The sequence below is a fragment of the Suricata suricatta genome, chromosome 7, assembly GCF_006229205.1.
Source record: "Suricata suricatta isolate VVHF042 chromosome 7, meerkat_22Aug2017_6uvM2_HiC, whole genome shotgun sequence".
NCBI classification, from domain to species: domain Eukaryota; kingdom Metazoa; phylum Chordata; class Mammalia; order Carnivora; family Herpestidae; genus Suricata; species Suricata suricatta.
Genome location: NC_043706.1, coordinates 11,635,685 through 11,662,006, shown reverse-complemented (window position 1 = coordinate 11,662,006; position 26,322 = coordinate 11,635,685). Strand labels below are relative to the sequence as shown.

The window sequence follows — 26,322 nt, the reverse complement described above, 5'->3', positions numbered from 1 at the left end:
TGCAGGCGGTCCTAAAGGATAGTTTTGAGGAGGTAGGTTGGTCAGACAAGTGTGTCGCGTCAGGAGGTGATGGCTGGAAAGACAATATGAACGTGGGTCTGAGAGTTCTCCTGTGATGCTGCCATGTCAGTTGCAATTATTTGTTGTCATGACAACATCCTGTCCCCTGCTCCTGGAACCTCCTTCCTCCTGCTTCGTCATGTCAGATCTGACCCATCCAACCCTCAATGCCATTTCAAATGGCCTCCTTCCAAAGAACCAAGTCTCCCGTCCCCTCTGCTCATCTCCAACCCTGCCCGAGGCTGGAAGTTACCCTTTTCCCTCCACGGAGCCACCCGCCCCCCCTCCCCCGCCATGGCACATCTTAAAATTTGTACTTCTTTTATGATGCCTAGCACTCTCTACCTTATAAAGCAGTTACTTATTCACTTCAGTAAATATTTATGATGCGCCTCCCAGGATTCAGGCGCTGGACCACATTAGCAGTGACATTAAGATGAATAATGAGCGGCTCTTTGGTGCTCAAGTTCATGACCAAACCTGAATGCACAGACAGATAATTACAGGGTAACATGAAGGATTCTAGTAAGGGTCCTCATGGGTCCTTGTAACAGAGAAACAGAAATTTGCTCTTGGGAGAGAAAACCTACAAGAAGGAAGAGACATTGGAGCCTTGAAGGATCTTTAAGGGGTTTCCAGATTCTAATTCGGGGCACAGGCTTCTAAACAAAGGCCTAGCCTGAGCACAGACGTGAAGGCAAGAGCCAAGTGCCTGACGTCTGGGAACACAAAATTGTCCTCTCTCATCCGAGGCTGGGAGCTCCCCATTCTGCCGAGAATCAGCAGCTGCGGCTGCTGTGGGGCCGTTCCCACAATACTCGGGCACACATGCTACGTGGAACGCGTTCATTTGTAATCACATTTCTTCACAATGGAATTTCCACCGTGTTATTCCATTAACTAACTACGGATTGGGTTCCTTGTCCAAGAACTGCATATATAATATTTTTTTACTTCTTCAATCAGATGGTGGTAACAGAAATGGACAGTGCATTTTATTACAGTAAGCGGAATATTGGTCACAGATGCCTTCCCTGCACCTGTCCCTTGCCACCTGCTTGCTGCTAATTCCCAGCTGATAGAAAGTCACTAAATGCATGCTTCATTAGATGAAGCCAAAAGGGTTTCTTTTTTTTTTATTTTTATTATTTATTTTTGAGAGAGAGAGCACGAGCAGGGAAGGGGCAGAGAGAGGGAGAGACAGAATCTGAAGCAGGCTCCAGGGTCTGAGCTGTGAGCACAGAGCCTGATTCAGGTTTTGAATCCACGAGCCTTGAGATCATGACCTGAGATGAAGTCAGACGCTTAACCAACTGAGCCACCCAGGCGCCCCACACCCAAAGGGTTTCTTAAGAAAGCTTGAGGGCAAGGTGCACATTGTCTTCCTCAGGTAAAACAAAGATTCCCTTCGTGGAATATCACATAGAGCCAAGCCCCACCACAGACCGTTTCCCACATCTGAGCACCAATTAAACTTGCTTGTAAATTTTGGAGCTGAAATTGAGATGGAAGTTACTCTTAGTGTGTTTCACTTGTATAGCTCAGGGGATGCTGCTGCTTCTCCTTTTTTTTTTTTTTTTCCTTTTTCTTAAGGAAATAGTATCTACACTGTAAATGTAAATAAATGCAAATAACATAAGGTAAGTCATCTTCATAACAGCTATTATTCTGGGCTCCTCCCCACCTCTGTCATTTACAAAGAATGGATAATTTGAGAAATACAATGGTTTCCTTATGACCCTAAACTCTGAAAGAAAAGCCAAAACTTAAATTCAGTGATAGTTCAGATCTAGGATTTTCTGACCCAATCAAGTAGCTGTCCCGGTAATTCAAGCCACACGTCCCTCTCTGTCTTCATGTAACTATCGGCCAGCGATCATTTGACTCTTTGATGGCTATACTTGGCTATCTTTAACCCTGGAAATTTTTCCCATGGAAAACTGTATGAGAAATTATATTTTCAAGCTGCCAGTGTTGGCAGACATGGAGAAAAGACAATCTGGAAATCCCAGATTGGGTCCAGACTGCAGTGGCAAAGCCAAACTAATAACTAGGCTACTTATCAAGAGAACTTGTGCAATGTAGCTGGACCGCTTGAGCAAATGAGATTGTGTGCAGTGTGTTCTTCTGGATTCTTCTCCGTGGAGGCCTGAGTCCGCTTCCACGGAGCATTTCTACTTCACATGGGTGACGCAGAAATCACCCCCTGTGGTTCTTAAAGGGCCACATCCGGAGAGAGACGTCAGGAGAAAAACAAGCATGAAAACAGTAAGTTAATGAGATCCTGCCATTGACAGCAACGTGGTTGGAGCTGGAAGGTATTATGCTGAGGGAAAGAAGTCAGACAGAGAAGGACAGAGATCATATGTTTTCACTCCTAGGTGGAACTTGAGACACTTAACAGAAGACCGTGGGGGAAAGGAAGGGGAAAAAATAGTTACAAACAGAGAGAGGGAGAGGCAAACCACAAGAGACTCTTATATGCAGAGAACAAACTAAGGGTTGATGGGGGGCGGGGGGAGGCAGGGAATGGGTGATGAGCATTGAGGAGGGCACCTGTTGAGATGAGCAGTGGGTGTTCTATGCAAGCGATGAATCACAAAAATCTACCCCCAAAACCCAGAGCATGCTGTATACACTGTATGTTAGCCAACTTGACAATAAATTATATTTTTTAAAAAATTAAAAATGCACTGTTTTTAATTTTTTTAATATTTATTTATTTTTGAGAGACAGAGTGCAAGCAGGGGAGGGGTAGAGAGAAAGGGAGACACAGAATCTGACGCAGGCTCCAGGCTCCGAGCTGTCAGCACAGAGCCTGATATGGGGATCGAACCCACACATCGCCAGATCATGACCTGAGCCTAAGTCAGATGCTTAACTGGCTGAGCCATCCAGGTGCCCCTTAAATGCACTGTTTAAAAAAAGAAAGAAAGAAACAGTGAGTTAACTGGTTCCCACAAACTCACGTAGACTATGTATGGTTTTCCCCCAACCATGTTCCACCTCGAAGCTGTTATTCCTTCTCTGAAGGGACTTTGTTGCTCTGTCTTTTTTTCGTCTCCTACTGGAGGTCACACCCCTCCAGGTCCTCAAAGGAATGACGTACCACATGAGGCTGGCAGGTTGGGCAAGAGGGAAGCCATCAGAAGTGGTGGACGAAACTGTGAGATGTATTTTCATGACCCTTCCTCTAGTTTTTTTTTTGTTATTTATTTTGAGAGAGAGCGCATGCATGTTCAGGGGAGGGGCGGAGAGAGAGGGGGAGAGAGTTCCAAGCAGGCTTTAAGCTGTCAACATAGAGCCCAGACACGGGGCTCGATCCCAGGAACCATGAGATCATGACCTGAGCGGAAATCAAGAGTCAGCCGCCTAACCGACTGAGCCGCCCCGGTGCCCCTCTCTTGTCCTTCTTGAGATGAGGATGTTTGGAATCTTGCCTCTAAGAAAAGTGATCCAGAAGGGCTCCACATTTCCTTCATAATCGAGGGGCCATCATTTAATTTCTACATGTACCATCAGGGGGCACCTGGCTGGCTCAGTCGGTTAAGCGTCCAGCTTCCGCTCAGGTCATCATCTCACAGTTCGTGGGTTCGAGCCCCCGTGTCGGGCTCTGTGCTGACAGCTCAGAGCCTGGAGCCTGCTTCAGACTCTGTGTCTCCCTCTCTCTCTGACCCTCCCCTGCTCACACTGTCTCTCTCTGTCTCTCAAAAATAAATTAAAAAAATAAAAAAATAAAGTACCATGAGTACTTTGTAGAAACCTAAAACGCAAGCAGTGTTCTGTTGCCATAGTTGAAATAGGAAATATTCCTTAACTTTAGTTTTTAAAAATTATTAATAAGCATATGCTTAAAATATTATATAGCCCTTTGTTGTAGTATTTTTAACAATACTGTTTTCTTGGAAGCGCCCCCAGAAACCTTGTTTTCATTGGCAGAAGAAGTCTCAAAATTATAGGAAGCGGTAAAAATAAGAAAATAGAGGCTAAAGTCATAATTCTCCTTGGCTTATCCTTATGTTGTACAGGAGGATCATCTGTTAGTTTATGTGCAATCTCTTCTCTTGATGATACTTGTCTGCCAATAAAAGTGTGATGTAAATATGAAAGTAAAATTCACAAGTACTTATAGAAATTGATAAATTTGGAAATGTATCAATTTCACTAAGTTCTTGATCAAAGCGCATATTGCAAAAAATAGAAATTAATTTTGATTCTAAAATATCAACAAACCCTACATCATGAATTTGTGAAGTTTTTTTTTTTTTTTGCAATGAGAACGATCTGACTTCTGTGTATAGAATGTCTTCCGTTCTGAAAGTGCCAGTTCTTCCATTTAACTCCTCCCTCCTATTGTGCTGTACAAGTGGCTTTCTCATGCTGTTTTTCCTGTGCTATAATTGGGAAGATTACCAAACAGCACTTGACCCAAAAGTTCAGCTGTAAAACATCGTCAGTTCCTGTAGCTGTCACATGTTAATGGAAGTATATTTGTGACTCAAATGCCTTTGTGATTCTGAAACTGCTTCTGATGTGTAATCAGGCACATATAAGTTGTCACTGCTACCTGGAGAACGTAAACCGCACACCAGCGTGGGCGCCTAGGTAGGTGGCTTAGTCGGTTACGCATCCGACTCTGGATCTCACGGTTTGTGAGTTCGAGCCCCGTGGCAGGCCGCACGCTGGTGGCATGGGACCTCCTTGGGATTCTCTTTCTCTCTCTCTCTCAAAATAAGTAAACATCTTTTCAAAATAAAAAAATGCAAAAGAAGTAAGTAAGCATTGAGCCGGGGGACAGATGGGTCAGGTTGGCTCCGAGGCAGACAGCTGGAGAAGGAATCTGGGCAAGAATCAGAGGACAGCCAACAGTGTGTGTGCCTGGGAAGGGGAGCCCGTGCCGGTCATAGGAGGGTGGCCAGACCGGGTGGCAGTGAAACCATAAACAATGCCGCAGCGAGTCAGATGTTTCCTTTGGCAGCCTCATCTCTAACCTTCACAGATACTTAGCACGATAGATGGCTCACAACATTACTGTCTCTGAGCTCGTTTCAAAGAGGAAAACTAACAAAAGCTCTGTGGTTTGGGACACAGTCTGCGGCCTCCAAACGGCTGCCCCACGATATTTGTATTTTCTTAGTCCCTGCTTTTCTAAAAATTGGGGAAAACACAGGCCAAGATATGGCTTGGCCGATCTGTTCATAAAGGTGATTAATGTGGGGCTATCTGTACGTCACTCTTTCATACTCCCCCGTGTCTCTACAAAACATTCGACCGTGTGGCCCAAGCTGGGAACAACAGTCCTCTGGCCCCTCAACCCCGCTGTGCTGCGGAGAGCTGGTCATGCCGTCCTCTGTGCCCTCGTGTCCCTGTTCATGTTACACATGGCGCGGGTCAGACTGCATTTGCAGTTATTTATTTGTGCCCTTAACACCCGTCCTAGATCGCGCGCTTCCGAGTAACGTAAACGCAGGATTATGTTACTTCTTCCCGCCATTCCCAGGTCCTTGCAAGGAGACGCGCCGTAAATGTTTGCTGAACGGGCTGACAGATGAACCTCCTTATCCTAATTCATTATCAGTCTGTCTGTTAAGTTCTATTTAGACCAAATCACCTGCTCCCTTCATTGTTGGGTTTGGAAAATCTTAGAATCTCAAATGTGAAAGTCGAAAATTTCCAAACAGAAAAATCTTAGGTGGAAAACTTGTAGCTGTGAGAGAAAGGATAGTTAGATTTTTTTTTTACTTAAGCAGCTGTGTTTGATGGGAAACTTGTAGCCAGAAGAGAGAGAGGAGGGAGAGAAGGATGACAGATTTTTTTTTTTCACTTAAGCAGCCATGCTTCACATTTTGCTTAATTTTTCACAAAGATACAAAACCTCTAAGAGCACCTCATTAGACCCACTTTCTACAAACTCAACAATAGGGGTCATGGGAGTCTTTTTGATAAAGTATATAGATCCAAAGCTACAGTATACCCTAACCGGGTAACTACAGCAATGGTGTTCATCACTGGGGGTAGAAGTGAGTTGTTAATTACATCCGTGATTGCCCACAGTGAGGAAACTTCATTTAAGAGCCAGAAGGGTGTGTGTATAAAGTAATAAAATGATCAGTGATTAATCCAAGTAACATTTAATGAAAAGTTTTGATGCATATTAGTACACAATTTTATTACATTATGTTACATGTAATCTTATATATACACCATGTATAACTGAAACATGACAAGCTTTTCACATGCCGCATACAATGATTTCATTATTTTGCAGTCATGTATTTAAAATCAGAGGAAGCAGCTGTTCCCAGGACAGTTGAAATTAATTTAGAGGAAGAGATTTGCAGATGCTTTTGAAAGTCTTTGTCCTCCACCCCTACCTCACCTCCAAAAGAAAGTAAATCAAACATCTGCTCTCAAAATTAATCCAAATATCTTTCAAAAGCAGCATTTCTAGGTTTTATGCTGTGCTCTTGCGGCAACATGGGTGAACTTTTGTACCTTCAACATGGCCATTTAAAATCGTAAATGTGAGAGGCTCAGTCAGCTAAGTGTCTGACTCTTGATCTTGGCACAGGTCTTGATCTCAGGGTGGAGAGGACAAGCCCTTTGTTGAGCTGTACACTTCGTGTGGATCCTACTTAAAAAAAAATAAAAAATAAACAAAATAAAATCCTAAATATGCTGCTTTTCTTTTTTTTAAGTTATAACCCATTGTTACAATGACTTTGATAAAATATACTTTTCAGTTGTTTCCAGTCTGGGGCTCTTAAGATACTGGAGACATCAACATATCAAAGTATTTTGTACCGAATACAAATACCAAAGTATTTTTTTAAGTTTGTTTATTTTGAGTGAGCAACGGGGAGTGCAAGCAGGGAAGGGGCAGAGAGGGGAAGGGACAGAATCCCTAGCAGGCTCCGGGCTGCCAGCGCAGAGCCAGACACAGGGTTTGAACCCAGGAAATGTGAGATCGAGACCTGAGCTGAGATCAAGAGTCAGATGCTTAACCGACTAAGCCACCCAGGACCCCCAACATAGTATTTTTAAAAAGCATTTATGTGGGGGTTGGGGGGGTCGTTGGTGCTCAGTGAGGCTCAGCCTTTCCTCCTGCTGGCCCAATGTCATTCCTCACTTTCACTTTCCAGTCTGTGTGACCTTGTACAAGTCACGTGATAGCACAATCTTGTCTGTCCTCAGCTTTTAGATGTATGATTCTTCACTTGTTAGGGTAAAACACGCTGTAATGGAATTTTTTTATTAAGGAAAAGGTTCTTTTAATAGGACTAGAAATATTCGGCTAGTTTGCAAGTAAACAACATCTTTTATTAAATGTATTTATTTTTTTTAATGTTTATTTGTTTTTGAGAGAGAGAAAGACAGAGCATGAGAAGGGGAGGGTCAGAGAGAGAGGGAGACACAGAATGTGAAGCAGGCTCCAGGCTCCGAGCTGTCAGCACAGAGCCCGATGCGGGGCTCGAACCCACAAACCATGAGATGGTGACCTGAGCCGAAGTTGGACGCTTAACCAGCGGAGCCACCCAGGCACCCCTAAATGTCTTTATTTTAATCTGCGTGTGTACACCGGACCCCTGTGTTCTGAGAAATGAGTGCCGTCTGCAGGCTAATTAAATGCTCTCCTCTGCGACCCTGCCAGGACCCCTCCTGTTCCTGGGACAGGTGCTGTTGGTCCAGAGGCTCTTCCCAGCTATAGCTCTCGGTGCCCCCAGGCAGGCCTGCCCCTCCGGGAGCCAACCTCCTCTCTCCCTGCAGGACCCCAGCTCACAGTGTGTGCTGTGTGCTCCCCGGTGCTCCTTTCTTCTCTGCGCTCTGCGTCCCGCAGGGCCCACATCGCAGTGACAGTTGGAGGTATAGGTCACTCCACAGGCCACAGGGGCCAGAACCCTGATCTGATCCACTGCTTCTCATTCAGTCTAGACCACCTGGTGCATTAGCTGTAAAAGGAAATCACACCCAAGAGGCGATGCCTTTAAATCTCCAGTTCCCAGTGCAGGGAGGGTCAGGTCCCCATCCCAGGAAAACTTGAACACGAAGGCGAGCCATGGTTTGGGGGCAAACACCCTATTACTGGAACCAGTAGGTACTCAGGAAAAGCGAATAAGGCAAGAGTCCAATGTCTAGAAGCAAGGACGGACTTGATGCTGAGGGCCACGGTCAACACCCAAGACTTCCTACATCTCCATAGGACGTAGGGTCCTGGTCCCAGAGTTGGCTGTAGGAGCTCCGTCAGCCATGGAGGCATGACAGAAATAGAGCAAGGAACAGTGGGCACAAGAATTAAGCCAGCTATTACACCGCCTCCCCGTACTTGGGTCATAGATATTCAAGCCAGAGGCCCAAGAACAACACTATATATGTATTGGGGTAGCCTTGACACCTGGCCCTTTAATTTCAGTAGTGATGATTTAAAAAAAAAAAATTCTAAGTATAACACAAAAGATTTCCCTGAAGAAGGCGTTAGAATCAAGCAGATGCTTGAGTTATGTCTCTGCCTATTACTAGCTATTTAATATTGGGTGAGCCTTTCTGATTTCCTGCTTTGCTTTCTCTTAAAGAGGGATTTCAAGATAGTCCTGATAATATTATTGTGAGCGCTACGATTAATCTCAGCACATAGTGTGGAGTGGTCCTCCCAAACTTGACTGCGCACTGGCATCACCCAGGAAGCTTCAAAAAATACAGATGTGGAGATGCCTGGGTGGCTCAATTCATTGAGCAATGGACTCCTGGTTTCAGGTTAGGTCATGATCTCACGGTTTGTGGGTTCTAGCCCCACATCAGGCTCTGTGCTGACAGCGTGGAACCTGCTTGGGATTTTCTCTCTCTCTACCACCCCCTCTGTCTCTCTCTCTCTCTCTCTCTCTCTCAAAATAAATAAGGTTAAAAAGTTTAAAAATATATATAGGGGCGCCTGGGTGGCTCAGTTGGTTAAGCATCTAACTTCAGAGACGTGAGTTCGAGCCCCATGTCGGGCTCTGTGCTGACAGCTCCGAGCCTGGAGCCTGCTTTGGATTCTGTGTCTCCCTCTCTCTCTGCCCCTCCCCCACTTGCACTCTCTCTTTCTGTCTCTCTCAAAGATAAATACATATTTTTTAAAAATAATTTTAAAAATACAGATGCCTCCCACCTCCCCAGAGAGCATTTCTGTGACGTGGGCTGGGTTTTTGAATTTCTGACATTTCAGAAAGATTCTAATGCTCCTGCAAGTTTGGGAATAGAGGCATAGAGGCTGTCCTGTCCTGAGCATTAAGTGTCTGTTACATGAAGAGAAGTAACCGACACCTGGGAAACACTAGACTTTCTAGAACTCTTGGCTCCCTTCCATTCCCTGACCATCTCCCCTCTGCTTCTCCTGGGACACCTGAAGATGAGTGCTGGGCTGCAGTTTCAGTGCATGTGGCTGCCACTCATGGCCAGGCCCGTGTGAGAGAGAATACTTCCACTTCATATGGGTGCTCAGTGCTAGGTACTGGGTGCTGTGCCGTCCTGTGGGAGGAGAAGAGGTGGAGGAAAGAGGCGAAGACCTGTTCTGCTACAAAGGACGCCCCCGAGTCCTGTCACGGGAGGGTCTACCAAGTTTGCTGTTGAGTCTGTAGGAAAGCCCCTGACTGCTCATTGTAAAGCCCCCTCGGACACCGGGGCCTTGTTTTGTGCCCTCGCTGGCGCCGATACAGGAATGAGCCAGAAGATGCTGAAGATAAGTTGAGTTTCAGCTGGTGCTGAGTTCTCTTACATTTTGGCTTTTGTATTCAACAGTTGTTTCGGTAAATCCTTTGTTTGGCGTTCCTGGGCGGGCCATCTGAAGGTATCAGAGTTCCAGAACGTTGAATCCGTAGCTTATTGGTTTCAGTGTCCTTTTAACAGCTCTTGGAGAAAGACTTAATTCTGAGAGCAGGGGCGCCGTCGAAATCTTCCTGAGCTAGAGAACCCAGGATCCTCTCTCCTTTCACAAAATAGGAGGACTGCAAAGCCGAAGTGTTTCCGATGTGAGGTGGGGGTCTGGCCCTTCACTCGCTATAGGTGTCCTTATGTGCCTGTGAGCAAAAGTAATATTTGTGGGGGTGGAGGGTGGCTGTCAGGGTCTGGAACTGAGGACTGGAATATTGCTTGATGTGCAAAGCTTCTATGATATGCTACTGATGCTTCAGGGCAAATTCTCAAGTTTCGCCCCAGCAGTATAATAGAAAACATTGAAGATACGAAAAAAGAAAGATTGGCCAGTCTCGTGAAAGGCGCAGCCCTGGTTGACGTGACCCCCATGTTCCAAGGCAGCCAGGCTGCTCTTCCTTGGAAACAAAACACCGTCCCAAGTTACAGCTTCCGGAAACGAGACCTCCAGCCCATCCAGGTGCATTCTGGATCAGAGAAGAATCTTCTAGAGTAATTCAGCACTTTATAGGGATTCTATAAGTACTTTGAAAATAGCATGTTGGGCTTTTCTTTTTTTAACTGAAAACTACTAACAACAAAAACTTCCCGATATTGACACTTGGGAATACGGAGTTGCTTATGAAAATGAGAATATGCTGTCTTCGTTAATATTTAGCACTTACATGTTTTACATTTTATATTTGGCATTGGAAATACATGAGCCTAAACCACATGTCCGTCACTCTCAACTTTTTAAATTTTCTATTTTTTTATTGAATTCATTTATAATGCAATATCATAGATATAGAGTTCTACTTCGGTTTTTTTTTTATGTTTATTTGAGAGAAAGAGAAAGAGAGAATGAACAGGGGAGGGGGAGAGAGAGAGGGAGGGGCAGAGAGAGGGAGACACAGAATGGGAAGCAGGCTCCAGGCCTGAGCTGTCAGCAGAGAGCCCGACATGGGGCTCGAACCACAAGATCATGACCTGAACTGAAGTCAGATGCTTAATCTTCTGAGCCACTCAGGTGCCCCTCTACTTCAGGTTTAAAAGTAAAATATTGCATCACTTAAGTTGGTTGTATATGTGTGTTTACATGGTGGGAGGGGAATTTTCTCAAAACGTTCAAACATATTCTTCTATTGTCTAGCACCTTTTACTGTGAATTTGTTAGAACTTTAAACTGAAAACAAAATCTGAATGTCACGTAGCAGCAAAAATAAGTAGGCCTGGATCTTGCTCAGAAAGGATTCAATTTTTAATCGGTTCACTAACAATCAACATTAGATGAATGAAACCAGATGGGTCCTGGACCCTGATCACCTTTGGATGTGACAGGCATCCAGGTCGTACATGGCCCCCACTCCGGGTCAAGGTGAGGCACGTGAACTTGAAAAATGAGTTCCAGACAGTTTCAGTATCTCTTTTTTGAACTGCTCAAAAACGTTCAGAAACACCTAATTCTCACTGAGTATTTTTGCACTCTCTCTTATTGGTGGCTGTGATTCCCAGCTGCCCAAAAGAGTGAACCTTCTTATTGATTAAACTACATTTTTCTTATGATTCTGAAATGACCCAGGTCTGTTCCAGTCAAGACCTGAGCTTTGGACATGGCCCTGTGAACACGGCTCTGTGTGCCTCTCAGTGGACAGCCTGAACCCAGAACATACAGCTTCCACTGACTCACATAGGGCCTTACAGCTCAGTCATGCTCTGTTCCCAGGGTGGGTCCCCACCTCGGTCCCAGTCCTCCAAACAGATCCATGATGCACCAAGGCGCCCGTTGTAAGTCTTGAACCCTTCTCCCTCATTGGTAACAGGCCTGAGTGACATTGGAAAAATCCCAACTCTCAGCGAGAGTGTGAGTCTGAAAACAATGCTTTCCATCTTCTCTATCCCTCAGGGGCCGGTGGCATCAACATCAGTATCATCCATCCTCTCCCCGGGGCCTGGCCTTCCTCCGCCTCCTCCGCCGCCACCTCCTCCAGGGCCACCTCCACTTTTCGAGAATGAAGGCAGAAGAGAGGAGCCCTCCCCTTCACGTTCAGCTCTATTTGCCCAACTTAACCAAGGGGAAGGAATTACGAAAGGTGAGAAAACTAGACCTTGACTGTCTCCCTCTGCTCCAAGGCTCAGAGATTCCCCCTAGAGCCCACAGTGATGGCCACATCATTCCATCCCCATCACCAAACACAGGGAGCTGCCGTCTTCTTCATCTCGACGGGCTGTTGTGTGGACCAGCAGGAAGAACTCAGAGACTCTGGGTTCCGAATGGACCACTTCTTAGCATCATTCACTTCAGCCTCACTGCCTCACCATCTACAGCCTGGGCATTGAGATCGAGTAAAATAAAATGACAAACAGTAGTACCTCTGTCCTCCAGCCGTGGACCGGCTTGCCAGACAATGCTGTCATTGAAATACTTTTGTCCTCACCATGAACAAGTTTTTTTAATCGTACATTTGAAATACATCAGGATGTACATGCATTATGAACACTAATAAGATTTATGAAAATGTATTTTCATTTTAGACAAGTAATAGGTGGCATGGTGTAATTGTCCCTATGCACTGGGCTAGGAGCTAAGAGCCCCAAATTCTAAATTTTTCTCTGGCTCCAATTGGCTGGGCTGTCCCCTCATCTGCAAAGTAGGAGAATGGACTCAGAACCCTGAAGTCAGTTCCATCTGCTGTGGCATATACTTGCTGGAATGTCCTCTCCTTTTAGGCTGGGCCTGGGGAATGCCTCAGCCATGAGAAAAGAAGTAAATCACGTGATCTTTTTTGGCCAGGTGCTTTGCTTTTTTGTAGAATTCTTATCTATCTTACCTCCTTAAGGGAGAAGTTCCTCAAATTTAAAAAAATGTTTACAGCGCTTCTAATTAACTCTAAATTTAGAAGGTCTCAGACTGTGCCTATCATTAACCTTGAGAACAGCAGTAGCAAAATTTCTTGTTCTGTTTATATTCATCTAAGAGGTTAGGGACACTTTGCATAAAACACAAAGAAATATGGCCACGTGTCCCCTTCGCAGGGCTCCGGCACGTCACAGATGACCAGAAGACATACAAGAATCCCAGCCTACGGGCTCAAGGAGGACAAGTTTCATCTCCTACCAAAAGCCCCTCTCCAGGCTCCAGGCCTCCCCCATCTCCTCCTGCCCAGAAACATGCTCCTGTGCTCGAGTTGGAAGGAAAGAAATGGAGAGTCGTGAGTGAAGCCCTTTAACCTTTGTTCCTGGCAGACCCAGGGCTTCTGGGTTTCTGAGTGACAAGGCAGAAGCCCAGGCCCCTGGCTAGAGCAAAACCCGGGGTATTTCTGAATACTTCCATCAACTTCTTTTTTTTTTTTTTTTTTACTTTTTGGTTTTTCATTATTGCTCATGCAGCCTTTTCTTCACGTTTTAAAATTATTTTCTTCATTGAGGTAAAATGCACATAAATTTACCATCTTAGCATTCAAGTGACACCTAACATTGAAGCGGACGTAGTGACTCACGGACGCTAAGTGAATTCGCATTGTGTGGCCGTCAGCAGGCATCCACAGAACTCCTTCTATCTTGTCAACCTGGAACCCTGTGCTTCTTAAATCACAGCTCCCCACTCTCTGCTCAGCTCCCCCCGACCCCCCACCACCACCTTTCTACTTTCCATCTCTACAAATTTGACAACTCTTTCTGTAAGCTTTTCTTCAGTTCTCCATTCTGGTTGGATGTAGGCTGTTCAATGCCTACAAAGGACAGAGGCACTAATGTCCCCTCCCGCTTCATCTACCACTTGCACCATTGTGTGAACAGGACAGAGACACAGTGAGTGTGCATGAGACCTGGTGCTCTCTGCCAACCCATGGAGCTCCCCCAAAGGGTGGAAGACCAAATGATCCCCAGGGGCATCCACCATGGTGGTCACTAACCTGGTCGCCCACTCCTCCGGCACATTAAGGCCGGACTCAGCAGACCGACTTAACAAAAAGCTCCAGCCCGCCGCCCAGCAGCCTCTTGGGGGCCTGATACTGGTTTGCAAATAGACCCTGACCGCCCCCCGCCTTGCAAGCAGTAGTTCCATTCATTCCCATCATTGCAAAAACAGAGGAAAACCTGTGTTTTGGGCCTATTAGGAAGTGGTTCTGAACGGAAGGGCGTATCGAAAGGCTAGAATGAATGTTGAACCCCATGCTAGTTTCGGCGTGCGCAGGATGCCATTAATCTGCATGCATCCTCGTGTTCAGTGTTTGCATTTGTTTTCATTTTAGGAGTATCAAGAGAACAGGCCTGACCTCGTGATTTCGGAGACCGAACTGAAACAAGTGGCTTACATTTTCAACTGCAACAAGTCTACTCTACAGATGAAAGGGAAGATAAACTCCATTACAATCGGTAGGGCAGGACCGGGGGTCACTTCCGATGGTCACTTGCTTTGCGTAAACATGCAGCACGTGCTTCATGGAGCTTTGTTTTGGTTTGCTTTCCCTAGACAACTGTAAGAAGTTTGGCCTTGTGTTTGACAACGTGGTAGGCATTGTGGAAGTGATCAATTCCAAGGATATTCAAATGCAGGTAAGTGACCCTGTCAAGTGCGTCCTCTGTCCCCATTACCACTTTGCCCCCCACCCCCCGAGGGGCCAGCCATGTCCACCTAGAGAATTCCTCTTCCCTTTCCTCCAGACACAGCTCTGTCATCGCCTCCTCTCTGAAGCCCTTTCTTCTTGGACATTGTTACTTCCCCCTTTCCAGTCTCTTAGAACACATCCTATCTCACCCATGCCTATTTCGAGAGCAGATAACTAATCTTTGCAGTGGCAGGCACCGGCCCGCACCTGCATATGGTCAGTGTCCAATCAGCGTTTAGCAAGGTAGTGATTGAGAAGAGTCAACTAATGAATGGGCACAGACACTAAGAGATTCTCCTAGATGATGGCACCATCCCAAAGAGAATTTTCTTTCCTCGGGGACAGCTGGCTCTGAGTAAGGAGAAAGAAGAGTTTTTGTGAGGAGTTGGTGGGATTATCAGACTAACAACCTGGGAAGTAGGATTGGAATTGAATTTGCAATCTAGGAGAAAATGTGCACTCCTTTCGTAAATTTTGATTTAACCCAGTGGGGTCTTACAGATGCCAAAAGCTAACAGACTTATTGCCTTTGGCCAACAATAACTGCCACCTTCGATTACACGCTCTTCACGTTGTTGTTTTTTATTATTTTTCGTTGTTTAAGATTTTATTTTTATGTAATCTCTACAGTCAATGTGGGGCTCCAACTCACAACTCCCGAGTCACAGGCTCTACTGACTGAGCCAGCCTCTTTTCGTACATTTAATGAGCCCCGTGTGACCTGATGCTTCCTGTTAATGTTTGTTAAAATCAAATTCTAGTTCTACAGATATTTCTCTCGCGTTACTGGGCTTTTAACCACTGTCACTTTTTTTAAGTTTATTTATTTATTTTGAGAGTGAGAGGGCACGAGTGGCTGAGGAACAGAGAGAGAGAGAGAGAGAATCCTAAGCAGGCTCCACACTATCAGTGCGGAGCCCAAAGCAGGACTGGAACTCATGACCTGAGCTGAAGTTGGAGTTCAACCAACTGAGCCACCCAGGCGCCCCTACCACTGTCGCTTTTAATTAGAGTACATTTGAATGGACATTTTACATTTCACTCCCTGCTATTTACGACATAGGTCTTGTATGTGTCCTTTTAATGGAAAGAGCCCTGAACCCCGAGCCCTGGGCCTGAGCCCCAGGTTGGCCTCTGTCCGCCATATGCATTTGGGCAGTTGGTTTCACCTCTGACTCAGAGTTCCCTGCTCTGAAACCCAAGGTTAGCTGAGGGATTCCAAGTCCTCAGCAGCCAAAATTCCAAATATCCTTGCCACACAGGCTCTGTGGATACATGTGTCTCTTTCTCATTCAGTTCCATGTATTCCCTGCATGTCTGTGTAAATCTCCTTCCCTAACCATTCTGCTTCCACTTCTTCATAAATTCTGTATCCTGACAGAAAACCGCTTACAAGAAAGCAACCAAATAACTCCTCATAGGCATTTACTGTATTGTTATCTTCACATGTACGCAGGGAAACTTGACCAGAATCCTCAGCTCACACTTTAGTTTAAAAAATGTGAGTTATGGGGCGCCTGGGTGGCTCAGTCGGTTGGTGTCTGACTTTGGCTCAGATCAGGATCTCACTATTCGTGAGTTCAAGCCCTGCACCAGGCTCACTGATGTCAGTGCAGAGCCCACTTCGGATCCTGTGCTCACCCCTGCCTCTCCCCTGCTCGTGTTCCGTCTTCTGAAAATAAACATTAAAAAAATTTTAATGTGAGTTATGTGCTCAAGGCCGCTTAGCATGTAACACACTAATTTCGTTCATTCATTGGCCCAGTGTTTATGAAACATGTCTGATATGTGGGGAACTGTCCTCAGCACTACAAATATCAGTGAGCAAATGAGATGAAAATTCTTATCCTCATGAAGCTTCCATTCTGTCATGCCACCTCTTCATTTAGCATTTTTGACAACCACATTCATTCATTTATTTAATAATTCCATTTCTTCCAAAGCATTCATTATGCATGAAAATTTTAAGCAAATCATTCATCATCAGAAAAAGCCTCAATTCCGTGATGCCTGGGCACCTCAGTCAGTTGAGCATCTGACTTATGATTTCAGCTCAGGTCATGATTCCAGGGTTGTAGGATCAAGCCTAGCACTGGGCTCTACGCTGAGCATGGAGCCTGCTTAGGGTTCTCTCCCTCTCTCTCTCCCTCTGCCCCTCCCCCACTCATGTGTGCTCTTTCTCAAAATAAAATAAACATTAAAAAAAAGGAAGGAAAAGTCCAAGGATAGATTATTATCCTCAAGGAAAATATGGTTCATATTAACCTAATAATGAGTCCACAATTTCTGAAGAACTATTCTGGATGGCAGAAGTTTCTACACAAAGAGCCAGACTTTCTCCCACTTCACATTATTTTAACCACACGCCCCCCCAAAGTCACAGAAATAATATTCTGTGACTGAGGTGAGAACACCTATTTAACCAGGTGAAAAGTATTCTGGAAATAATTGAATCGAATCGACCCCCTCTTAATTTTTGAGAGTTTTTTCAAGCTTCCTTTCATTCTTACAGAAATGGGGTTGGGCAGCACTGATGAAACCATATATAAAGAGTTAGCATTTTTTAATGAAAATACATCACATTCAAAATTAAAACCAATTGAGGGGCGCCCGGGTGGCTCATTCGGTTGAGGGTCTGACTTCAGCTCAGATCATGATCTCACGGTTTGTGGGTTCGAGCCCCACGTCAGGCTCTGTGCTTATAGCTAGCTCAGAGCCTGGAGCCTGTTTTTGGATTCTGTTTTTCCCTCTCTCTCTGTCCCTCCCCTGCTCTCACTGTCTCTCTCTCTTTTAATGAATAAATAAAACCAATTGAATTGAATACAAAACGTGAACCTGTAGTAAAGTAGAAGAAAACAGTTTTAAATATTCATCTGATTTCTAGAGGAAGAACTAATTCTAAATTGAGAGGTAATAGATTATCCCAAAAGTGACGTCTACTTAAAAATTTTAAACTTCTGGGGTGCCTGGGTGGCTCCGTTGGTTAAGTGTCTGACTCTTCATTTCGGCTCAGGTCATGATCTCTCAGTCTGTGAGTTCGAGCCCCTTATCAGGCTCTGTGCTGATAGTGTGGAGCCTGCTTTGGATTCTTTCTCTGCCCCTCCCCTGCTCTCTCTCTCTCTCAAAATAAATAAACATTTATTAAAATTTTTAACTTCTGAACTCTATACAAAAATGGCTGCCACATAACCATTTTTAAAAGTGATCTAGAAGATATCTATGATAACCTTGTTAAGAGGAAAGAACATTTTCATACCATTATGTAGAGTATGATTTCATTTTTCCATGTACAAACACACACACATATGCACAGATATATTTGTATCTGATAATCCTAGAAAGAAGAGTCAAAGAAGATATACTACCTTTTGTAACCCAATTAAAAGCATTGATCAAAATCCTATAGCGAAAATCAAACTTCATTGGAAACTTCAGAATTCCCCATTACAGAAATAAGGAAAGATTCCTTCTATCATTGCTTCTGTCTCCATAAACATTAAAGGTTGTAACCCACCCGATGACAAGAAAAATAATTGAGAAATGTAAAACTGGGAAGGGAAGAAATGAAAACGAGAGAGGGGTCGTGAATGAGATGGTGGGTAATGTGGGGAGGCCTTCAACTCGACCGTGAGATCATAGTCCTAAAAAAAATAAAACAGCAAGTAAACCAAAACATTAAACTCTGATAAAGTTGTTTGATATATGTATATTTACGTGTTATATTTTCTTTGTTGCTATGTTTGAAATAGATCATTCTAAAAATAATCTGGAAGGATAAACTGTGGTTATCTGTCCAAGAGGGACTGAAACTTGGCCGCAGGGTTCAGAGACCAGACAGAGACATTTTATTGAGTACTTTTCAAGCTTTTGGATGTTCAAATCAAATGAATGTCATTAACTATTTAAAACGTTTATTACAGTCTTCTATTTTTTTTAATTTTTTAAACATTTTATTTATTTTTGAGAGACAGAGAGAGGCAGAGCATGGGCAGGGGAGGGTCAGAGAGAGATGGAGACAGAATCTGGAGCAAGCTCCGGGCTCTGAGCTGTCAGCACAGAGCCCGACATGGGGCTCGAGCCCACAAACCATGAAATCGTGACCTGAGCCAACGGTGGACACTCAACCGACTGAGCCTTTAAAAGGGCCTGATTACAGTAGAGATCAGTGGTTGGCCAGGCAGTGAGGAGGGCATTTGACTGTCATTGGCCATTAGGGATATTTGGGCAGCGATGAAAATATTCTAGAACTGAGGCAAAGTGATGGCTGCACACCTCTGTAAACCCACCAAATACAATTAAATCGTGCACATGATCCAGGTCAATTTTAGGTTTGTGGATTTAACCTCAATGACTTTAAAAGACTGATGGGAACAAAGAGGCATTCACCTAAGTTCATATGATTTGGTCCAGTAATTCCATTTTTTGCAAACTACCCTCAAAAAATAGTACACAAATCATGAGAGAGAAAAGAGACTCAGATCATCTGTGGAATCCTATGGAATTTCTATGGAAATTTTTATATTTTTTATAGAGAAATAGGGGCGCCTTGCTGGCTCAGTCTGTGGAAGTGCCACTCTTGATTTTGGGGTTGTGTGTTTAAGCCCCACATTGGGTATAGAGATTACTTTAAAATAAAATCTTTAAAAATTTTTTTTGTAGAGAAATACATTTAAGGAAAACCAAACTAATACAGAAACAGATTAAACGCTTAGAGCGTTGGCCTGGGCAAGGTCACACGTCACCTGTCACTCAGCAGAGGAATGATTCTTGGGCCCAGTTCTCTTGATAAGACGATGTCTCTTCTCAAAGTGCTCCCAGACCACCGGGCCACAAAGAGCACGTATCCAATCTATGCTCATAGAGCGCTGGCTGGAACGCTGTGGAAAAGACCACTCGTACCGTCTCGGGACAATGGTTTAAGGTCTGCCTTTGCTTTTTCACACTTTGAGAAACATGGAGTATTTATGCATTTTTAGTACAACACGGCAATATATAAATATCAGTGGAGCAGATTAGTGTCCTGTGCTGGCCTCAAGGGTCCCCATCCTGACTCACAAACAAATCACCCAAGACCCACTGACAGTTACTCTTTTCTCTTGACTTGCCTGGTTTCCAAACCGTGCTGGGCAGCTGTAAATGCATTTCCTCTCTACAAGATAAAGCAAGAAATCACCAAAACGTGACTGCTAACACATTCTTGAAATGTAGATCTATGTATTATTACTATTTTGGTTTATTTATGGCAAAGCCCCCAAGCTTATGCTTACCTGACCTTGAACTACCTCTGCCTTTTTTTTTTTTTTTTTTTTTTTTTTTTTTGGCACTGGGGCTCATTGCTAACTCAGTGTCCAGTTTCTATGGAGAGAGGGAGAAAACAGATAAGTGCGGTGACCTGGCTAGACTCCCCCTAAGGAATTCTTTACATCACCTGCACCAGCGACAGGAGCTGCTCTGTGGGTTTGCAATCCGGCCTTTTCTTCGGGATGAAACAAGAGATGTCTTTATCACTTCAATTACCATTACAAGGAGGGAAATCACAGAGTTGTAACATGGTCACTGGGAACCGTCTGCCCCTATAGAGATGGGGGGGGCGGATCTTAAAACTGTTAAAAAGAGAAATTTGAAACTGAGCAGAACTTTTATAGCACTTAGATATTTGCAAACAATACAAAGACCCACCCCTCATGGGTATGGTCCTGTTTATCTATCCAGTGAGTGGCCTCAACCAAGTCCCCAGTTTTGGCTCCTGGAATTAATATATTTCAAAATAACCTAGACGCTCAGTGTCTATTCAGGCTTCACATTCAGCCAGTGAGATTTTTATCCGGCAAAAGACTTATGGGAAAAGAATCGTAGTGTTTCTTATTTATTCTTATTTAGGTTCAAGAAAAACCTACTCGATTACAGAACAGTGTATTTACTCTTAAATGGCAATGTTAGTGTTTGTTTTAACCTAAGATTCACAGATTTGTCAGGATGAAAATTATAAGCAAATCAAAGCGAATGCCTCTTGTTGCTTTTATCATGAAATCAAATATATGTTGCAAATCCACTAGAGGGGTGTGAGACTTTTTCTGAACACTTAGCTGCTGTTTTCACATTAATCCCTTCATTTTGTCTCAGGAAAGAGACCCTGAGGCTTGAGAATCCCTTTGTGTGGTCCTTTCACTCTGTCCCCAGTGACATCCACCGGTTCAGCCTGGAGACAGCGCTGCCGCCTCGCCGCCTCCGTTAGGCAGCCTCCCCACCCCGACCCAGTTCTTCCTGGAGCTCCGGGAGGCCCATGCGCTGTGCTTATTCGAGGATGTTCTGATTTTTATTTCTTTACGTTGGTCCCAGGAGTGTTCTCTTGTTTGTTTCAGGTCATGGGGAAAGTGCCAACGATCTCCATTAATAAGACGGAAGGCTGCCACATCTACCTCAGTGAGGACGCGCTGGACTGTGAGATCGTGAGTGCCAAATCATCTGAAATGAACGTCCTTATTCCTCAGGATGGGGATTATGTAAGTACCTTTTAAAAGCTGGTAAAGAATTTTTCTCGAGCCTTTCTTTTTTTTTTTTTAATTTTTTTTAATGTTTTTCAAATTTATTTTTGATACAGAGAGAGACAGAGCATGAGAGGGGGAAGGGCAGAGAGAGAAGGAGACACAGAACCGGAAGCAGGCTCCAGGCTCTGAGCTAGCTGTCAGCACAGAGCCTGACGTGGGGCTCGAACCCACAAACGTGAGATCTGACCTGAGCCGAAGCCGGAGGCTTAACCGACTAAGCCACCCAGGCACCCCTTCTCGAGCCTTTCTTATTTACATTCCTTTAAAAAAATTTTTTTTAATGTTTATTTAAATTGTGAGAGAGAGAGAAAGAGAGAATCTCAATCAGGCTCTGCACCATCAGCACAGAGCCCAACGAGGGGCTCGACCTCACAAACAGTGAGATCATGACCTGAGCTGAAATCAAGAGTCCGATGCTTAACTGACTGAGCCACCCGGGCACCCCCATCCTTAGTAACATTCTTAGAGATTGATTCACTAACTCCCAACCCATGAGCCTCATTTGTAGAATAATTCATGGGCAGAAGGATTCAGAGAGTTGCCTTCCACTCTTTCTCCCTGTTAGTTTCTGACTGTGCTCGTTCCTGGATTTGTGATTCTCTAGGAAGTTCACTGAAAATGACCTGAACGGGCTAGCTCTTCTCAAATGTACCCCACACCTCTGAGTTGATGGTATTGAGGACTGACTGTTTTCCTTTGCTATGGCGGAAGCAAACAGAAAGGAAGGAGAAATGCCTTGGGCAAAAAATGGGAAGGAGGGGGGTTACAATAAGTAGACCTACTTCTACTGTAGGGAGACTTACACCAGGCGTTCTCAAACTCTGCATAAGGGTCAGTGGAGAAACTTGATGAAAACGTCAGTTACCAAAGTCTACACCTGGAGGTTGGGTTCTGGGGACTTTGGGTGGGGTCTGGGGAATCTGCACTTTACCAGGTGTCCCGGGTGATTCGGGTGCCATCAGCCCATCCAGCCCCTCTGAGAAACACAGCCTAAGCAAGCCATCCTGCCACTGTTTCTTCTCTATGCCTCCTCTCCCCAACAAAGCAGCTTCTAAAGGAAGCCTGCAGACACGCACACACATCGAAAAGGAGTCTAGATGGATCCCGTTTTCTGCATCATGCAGCATGGTGGGTTTGCTGGTTGTTGCCGTTGGGAAGCGAGTTATTGATTGCTTCCTGCTAGATGTTGCTTCTTGGAAGTACAGATCAACCCAGAGCCAACTCCCTCCGATTCTAACTGTGCAAGGGGCAGGGACGCAGGGGAGGATGGGAGAAAAAGGAACTTCGAAGGCACCTCATCAGCCTGTGGTTCAGACCCCAGCCGTCCGTCTACACGGCAGTCAGTACTCAGGCTAATCTCTTTAGGCATCCAACATCCGTGTTCCCGTGTTCTCCTTGCCCCACCCGTCTTGAGTGCTACCCAGCCGTATGTTAAGTCCTGCAGCCTCGAACCCATCCTGGAAGGCCGAGAAACAGAAGTCCACCAGCCCTGGGCCATGCTTTTCTTCTCCACCGTATTTGGCCGGCCTAACCCTGAGCTGGAGAAGACTCTTCTCACAGTCTCCACCTCCACACTGCTGAGGAGCCTAAGCTAATGCAAAGCAGCTTCGGATAAGAGAGCCAACCCTTAGGGTGGTCCCTGGGCGCTGCATCTGTGCAAGCAGAAGGCTCAGCCTGCGCGGAACCTGGATCTCCTAAGCAAAACAATGGGTCGGGACCACCTTTCCAGACCAATTAAGCTAGCGTCCCCTGGCGTGGTCCCTGGGTCTGTGTTTGTTAAAGCTTCTCCCGGTGATTCCAACGTGGAGCCAAGCTTGAGGTCCCCAGACCTAAAGCATGAGTATAGGTCAAAGCCTGAGCTTTTATGCTGAAAAAGGAGCCTTCCCCTACAGGTAGATTATCTTGTGCCCTCATTCCAGCTTCTCTTCTTACATTTTCTAGCTAGAGTCTAGCTAGAGGTGGAAGGAAGCAATACATGGGTCCACCGTGGGCCTTGCAGTCTGGGGGTGGATGGTGGGGATGATTCATCCTGAAGGAAACCAGTGGCCCAGAGAGGAATGTCATCATATTACTGTCACTTCACTCCCCCCCAAAAAGGATGTGGAACAGCTGTAGTGTGGTTACTAGCAAAGATGTGCCTTCTGGGGCATTCCCTACCTGACCTGGTTCTTGAGAGCCACCACCAAGCTTTGTCTGCTCATCAGGAAGAGACCCAGATGGAATACTGACCACACACACACACACACACACACACACACACACTCGATTATGAAGACTGGCTTCTTTGCTTTCCGCTGCAGATTTCACTCAGGGAGAATTCATCGCTCCTTATAGAAAAGGCCTTCCCTAAAATTAAAAAAAAGATTGGGGGGCACCTGGGTGGCTCAGTTGGTTAAGCGTCTGACTTCGGCTCAGGTCATCATCAAGGTTGGTGATGTCGAACCCATCATTGGGCTCTGTGCTGAGAGCGTGGAGCCTGCTTCGGATCCTCTGTCTCCCTTGATCTCTGCCCCTCCCTGATTTGCGCTATCGCTCTCTCAAAAATAAAGAATAATAAAAAAAGTGGGGGAGGGGGCTTTCCCTTTAAAATAAATAGCTTCTTCCAAAAGAAGCAGTTGGATCTTACATATAAAAAGATATGGACCTTGTATGTGTATTCCTTGATGGATGAGCGGAGGCACCAGCTGGGGTTTCAGCAGTGCTCTGTGTACAGGAAGTCCAGGGGGGCCATAAAAGCCAGGGTCAAGGGTACTGCTTCTCACCTTCCTTTTTGTTCCTCTTCTTTTTTTTTAATGTTTATTTATTTTTGAGAGAGAGAGAGAGTATGTAGGGGAGGGTCCGAGAGAGAGAGAAACAGAATCTGAAGCAGGCTCCAGGCTCTGAGCTGTCAGCACAGAGCCCGACATGGGACTTGAACCCACGGACTGTGAGATCATGACCTGAGCCAGTCAGACTCTTAGCTGACTGACCCACCCAGGTGCCCCAGGAGGATCTGGCTTTAATGATGATGCTGGCAGACAGTCAGAGAACTGACACATAACTGTCTGGGTCTCCATGGGACACAGAAGACCTCTCCACAACACACACTTGGGTCCCATAAAATGTCTTTGTCCATCATGTGACACGATTCAGCCTCCCATCTGTTGGCAAAAGGAAGCCTGGGTTCTAGTAACTTTGTTCTTCATTCTTCCAGAGAGAATTTCCTGTTCCAGAACAGTTCAAGACAGCCTGGGATGGATCCAGGTTGGTCACCGAGCCTGCAGAGATTATGGGCTAACCTCCAGAGAGACCAAGCCCTCTGACCTGAACCCATCAAAAAAACAAACAAAAACAAAAACAAAACAACAAAGAAAAGCAAAAAACAAAACAAAACAAAACAAAAAAACAAACAAGCAGCATTGCAGACCTAGAAGTTGCAGTAACACCTACCGCTTTAGTTTTGGCTTCCAGCAATTCTGTGTTCTCGAAACAGCATCATTTCTGGCATGCCTTCGTGGGCCCTTTGAAGTATTTAATGTTTCTTCATGATTTGCCTTTGTGTGTGATTTGAGTTCCACATGATGACTTGTGAGCATTATACATTTTAAGGGGGAGGGGAGAATTCTGTCCCCCTGATATCATTAACACAGTAGCTGATAGGTAAAATAGTGCATGATTCAATTTGACACTTAGGTTTACTACTAGTTGGAAAATAAAACCTATGAGAATCTAAGATGTACATTTTTACCTTTGAGATGGTTTCAGTGTGATGCAGTAGACTAGTACGCTCTGAAAAATCTTGGCATTTTTTTCCCCTCGTTTTTACCAAATGTTCACCTTTGTCAGTGTGGATACATTGTCAGCATGAATACCTATTTCAAGGCATTTTTTTTTTTTTACAGAACATAAGAAAATTCCATCCTAAAGACTATTATCCAGTTTCTTGGTCCTTCGAAGACTTGTATTCATTACAGTTCCTAAAAATTAAAACTAAAAGTAAATTCTAGTTTATCTTCAGTAGTCTTCTGCCATTGTCACAGCGGAAACTTTTACTTTTCTGCAGAAAGGTTTTTTTTTTAATGCCAAAAGATTGGCGGGAGGAGGCAGATGGATTACCTCACAATCTTGCTCAAAGATCGAGCTCGTAAATTTTTTGGTTTCCTGGCATTGAACCTGTTGAAGGAATAATCAGATGCCTTGTAAAGTATGTCGTTAATGTTTTAATATAGACTTTCTTTTTTACGTGCCAGACTTCTAACCAGTCTCAAAACAATGAGAGTTAAAAAGCCATAGATGTAACACTTCTTCCAAAACCTGAGGAATTCTTTGTTGGCTTGACTTGCTGCTCCTATTTCGTGGTATTGATAGAACATGTTTGGTCAGCATAAGAGGAACTAGCATATTCCGTTGTATCCTTTCAGTCCACAGCACGGAGCAATCCGCAACTTCTTGGATCACGTGGAATGAATTCTAGTATAATGCTTGCAGACCCAATACAAGCATATATATATATCGTGCCTACTACAACCTTTGGGATACGTCGTTTCCGTTTTTTAAATATCTTCTATATCCACATAGTATTCAAGTTACTAATGCTCATGTACCAAGGTTTTGCTATAAAATTTTGTTCATATGAATAACGTGGCTTTAGTAAATATCCTTTTTTCAACTGTAAACTTATTCTGAAATAAAGTAAAATTCTAATTGTTTAAATCCTGTGATGAATTCTGGGCGTTAAAATTATTTTTTTCCACTTTAATTTGCTCCTTGCTCATACATCAGATATGTCAGATTCAGGAAAAACAGCTGAGCCCATCTGGTTGAATTGAGGAATGTACCCAGCATTCAGTTTTCCTGAAGAATGGCTTCTTCAAGATATCAGATAAAGCCATTTACAGTTGAAATGACTGTCAGAAAATTCTAAAATCCAGTTCCATAATTCAAGTCCTCTTCACTAGGAAAATCCCCCTCATAGAGCTTCATTAATGTAAATTCTAGAAAACAAATTTACTTTGTAGTAGGATGCAATAATACCTATACCATATATGTTAATGTATAATATAAATAAAAATAACTTACATTAAATTTGTTAATAAACTTCTGGAGGAAAAATTTTAAAAGGGAAGAAAAGACTCTAAAACGGACATGTTATGTAGCCATTCATTAAATAGTAATCATTTACAGCACTCATCATCAGGGAAATACAAATCAAAACCACAATGAGATACCACCTCACACTTGTC

General features: G+C 44.4%; 1 protein-coding gene across 3 annotated transcripts in view; it reads left to right on the top strand.

Annotated features, from left to right (window-relative positions):
- The window catches only part of CAP2 (cyclase associated actin cytoskeleton regulatory protein 2), a 140,018-nt gene extending 114,218 nt beyond the window's left edge, over positions 1 to 25,800 (top strand). For all 3 annotated transcript variants that reach the window (XM_029945355.1, XM_029945354.1, XM_029945353.1), the window contains 6 exons: positions 11,849 to 12,035; positions 12,979 to 13,154; positions 14,196 to 14,319; positions 14,417 to 14,499; positions 20,915 to 21,055; positions 24,294 to 25,800. In XM_029945355.1, the coding sequence (XP_029801215.1) occupies positions 11,849 to 12,035; positions 12,979 to 13,154; positions 14,196 to 14,319; positions 14,417 to 14,499; positions 20,915 to 21,055; positions 24,294 to 24,377 (795 nt within the window). In that variant the 3' untranslated portion in view covers positions 24,378 to 25,800. The remainder of the gene's footprint in view (positions 1 to 11,848; positions 12,036 to 12,978; positions 13,155 to 14,195; positions 14,320 to 14,416; positions 14,500 to 20,914; positions 21,056 to 24,293) is intronic.
- Positions 25,801 to 26,322: the final 522 nt, after the last annotated feature.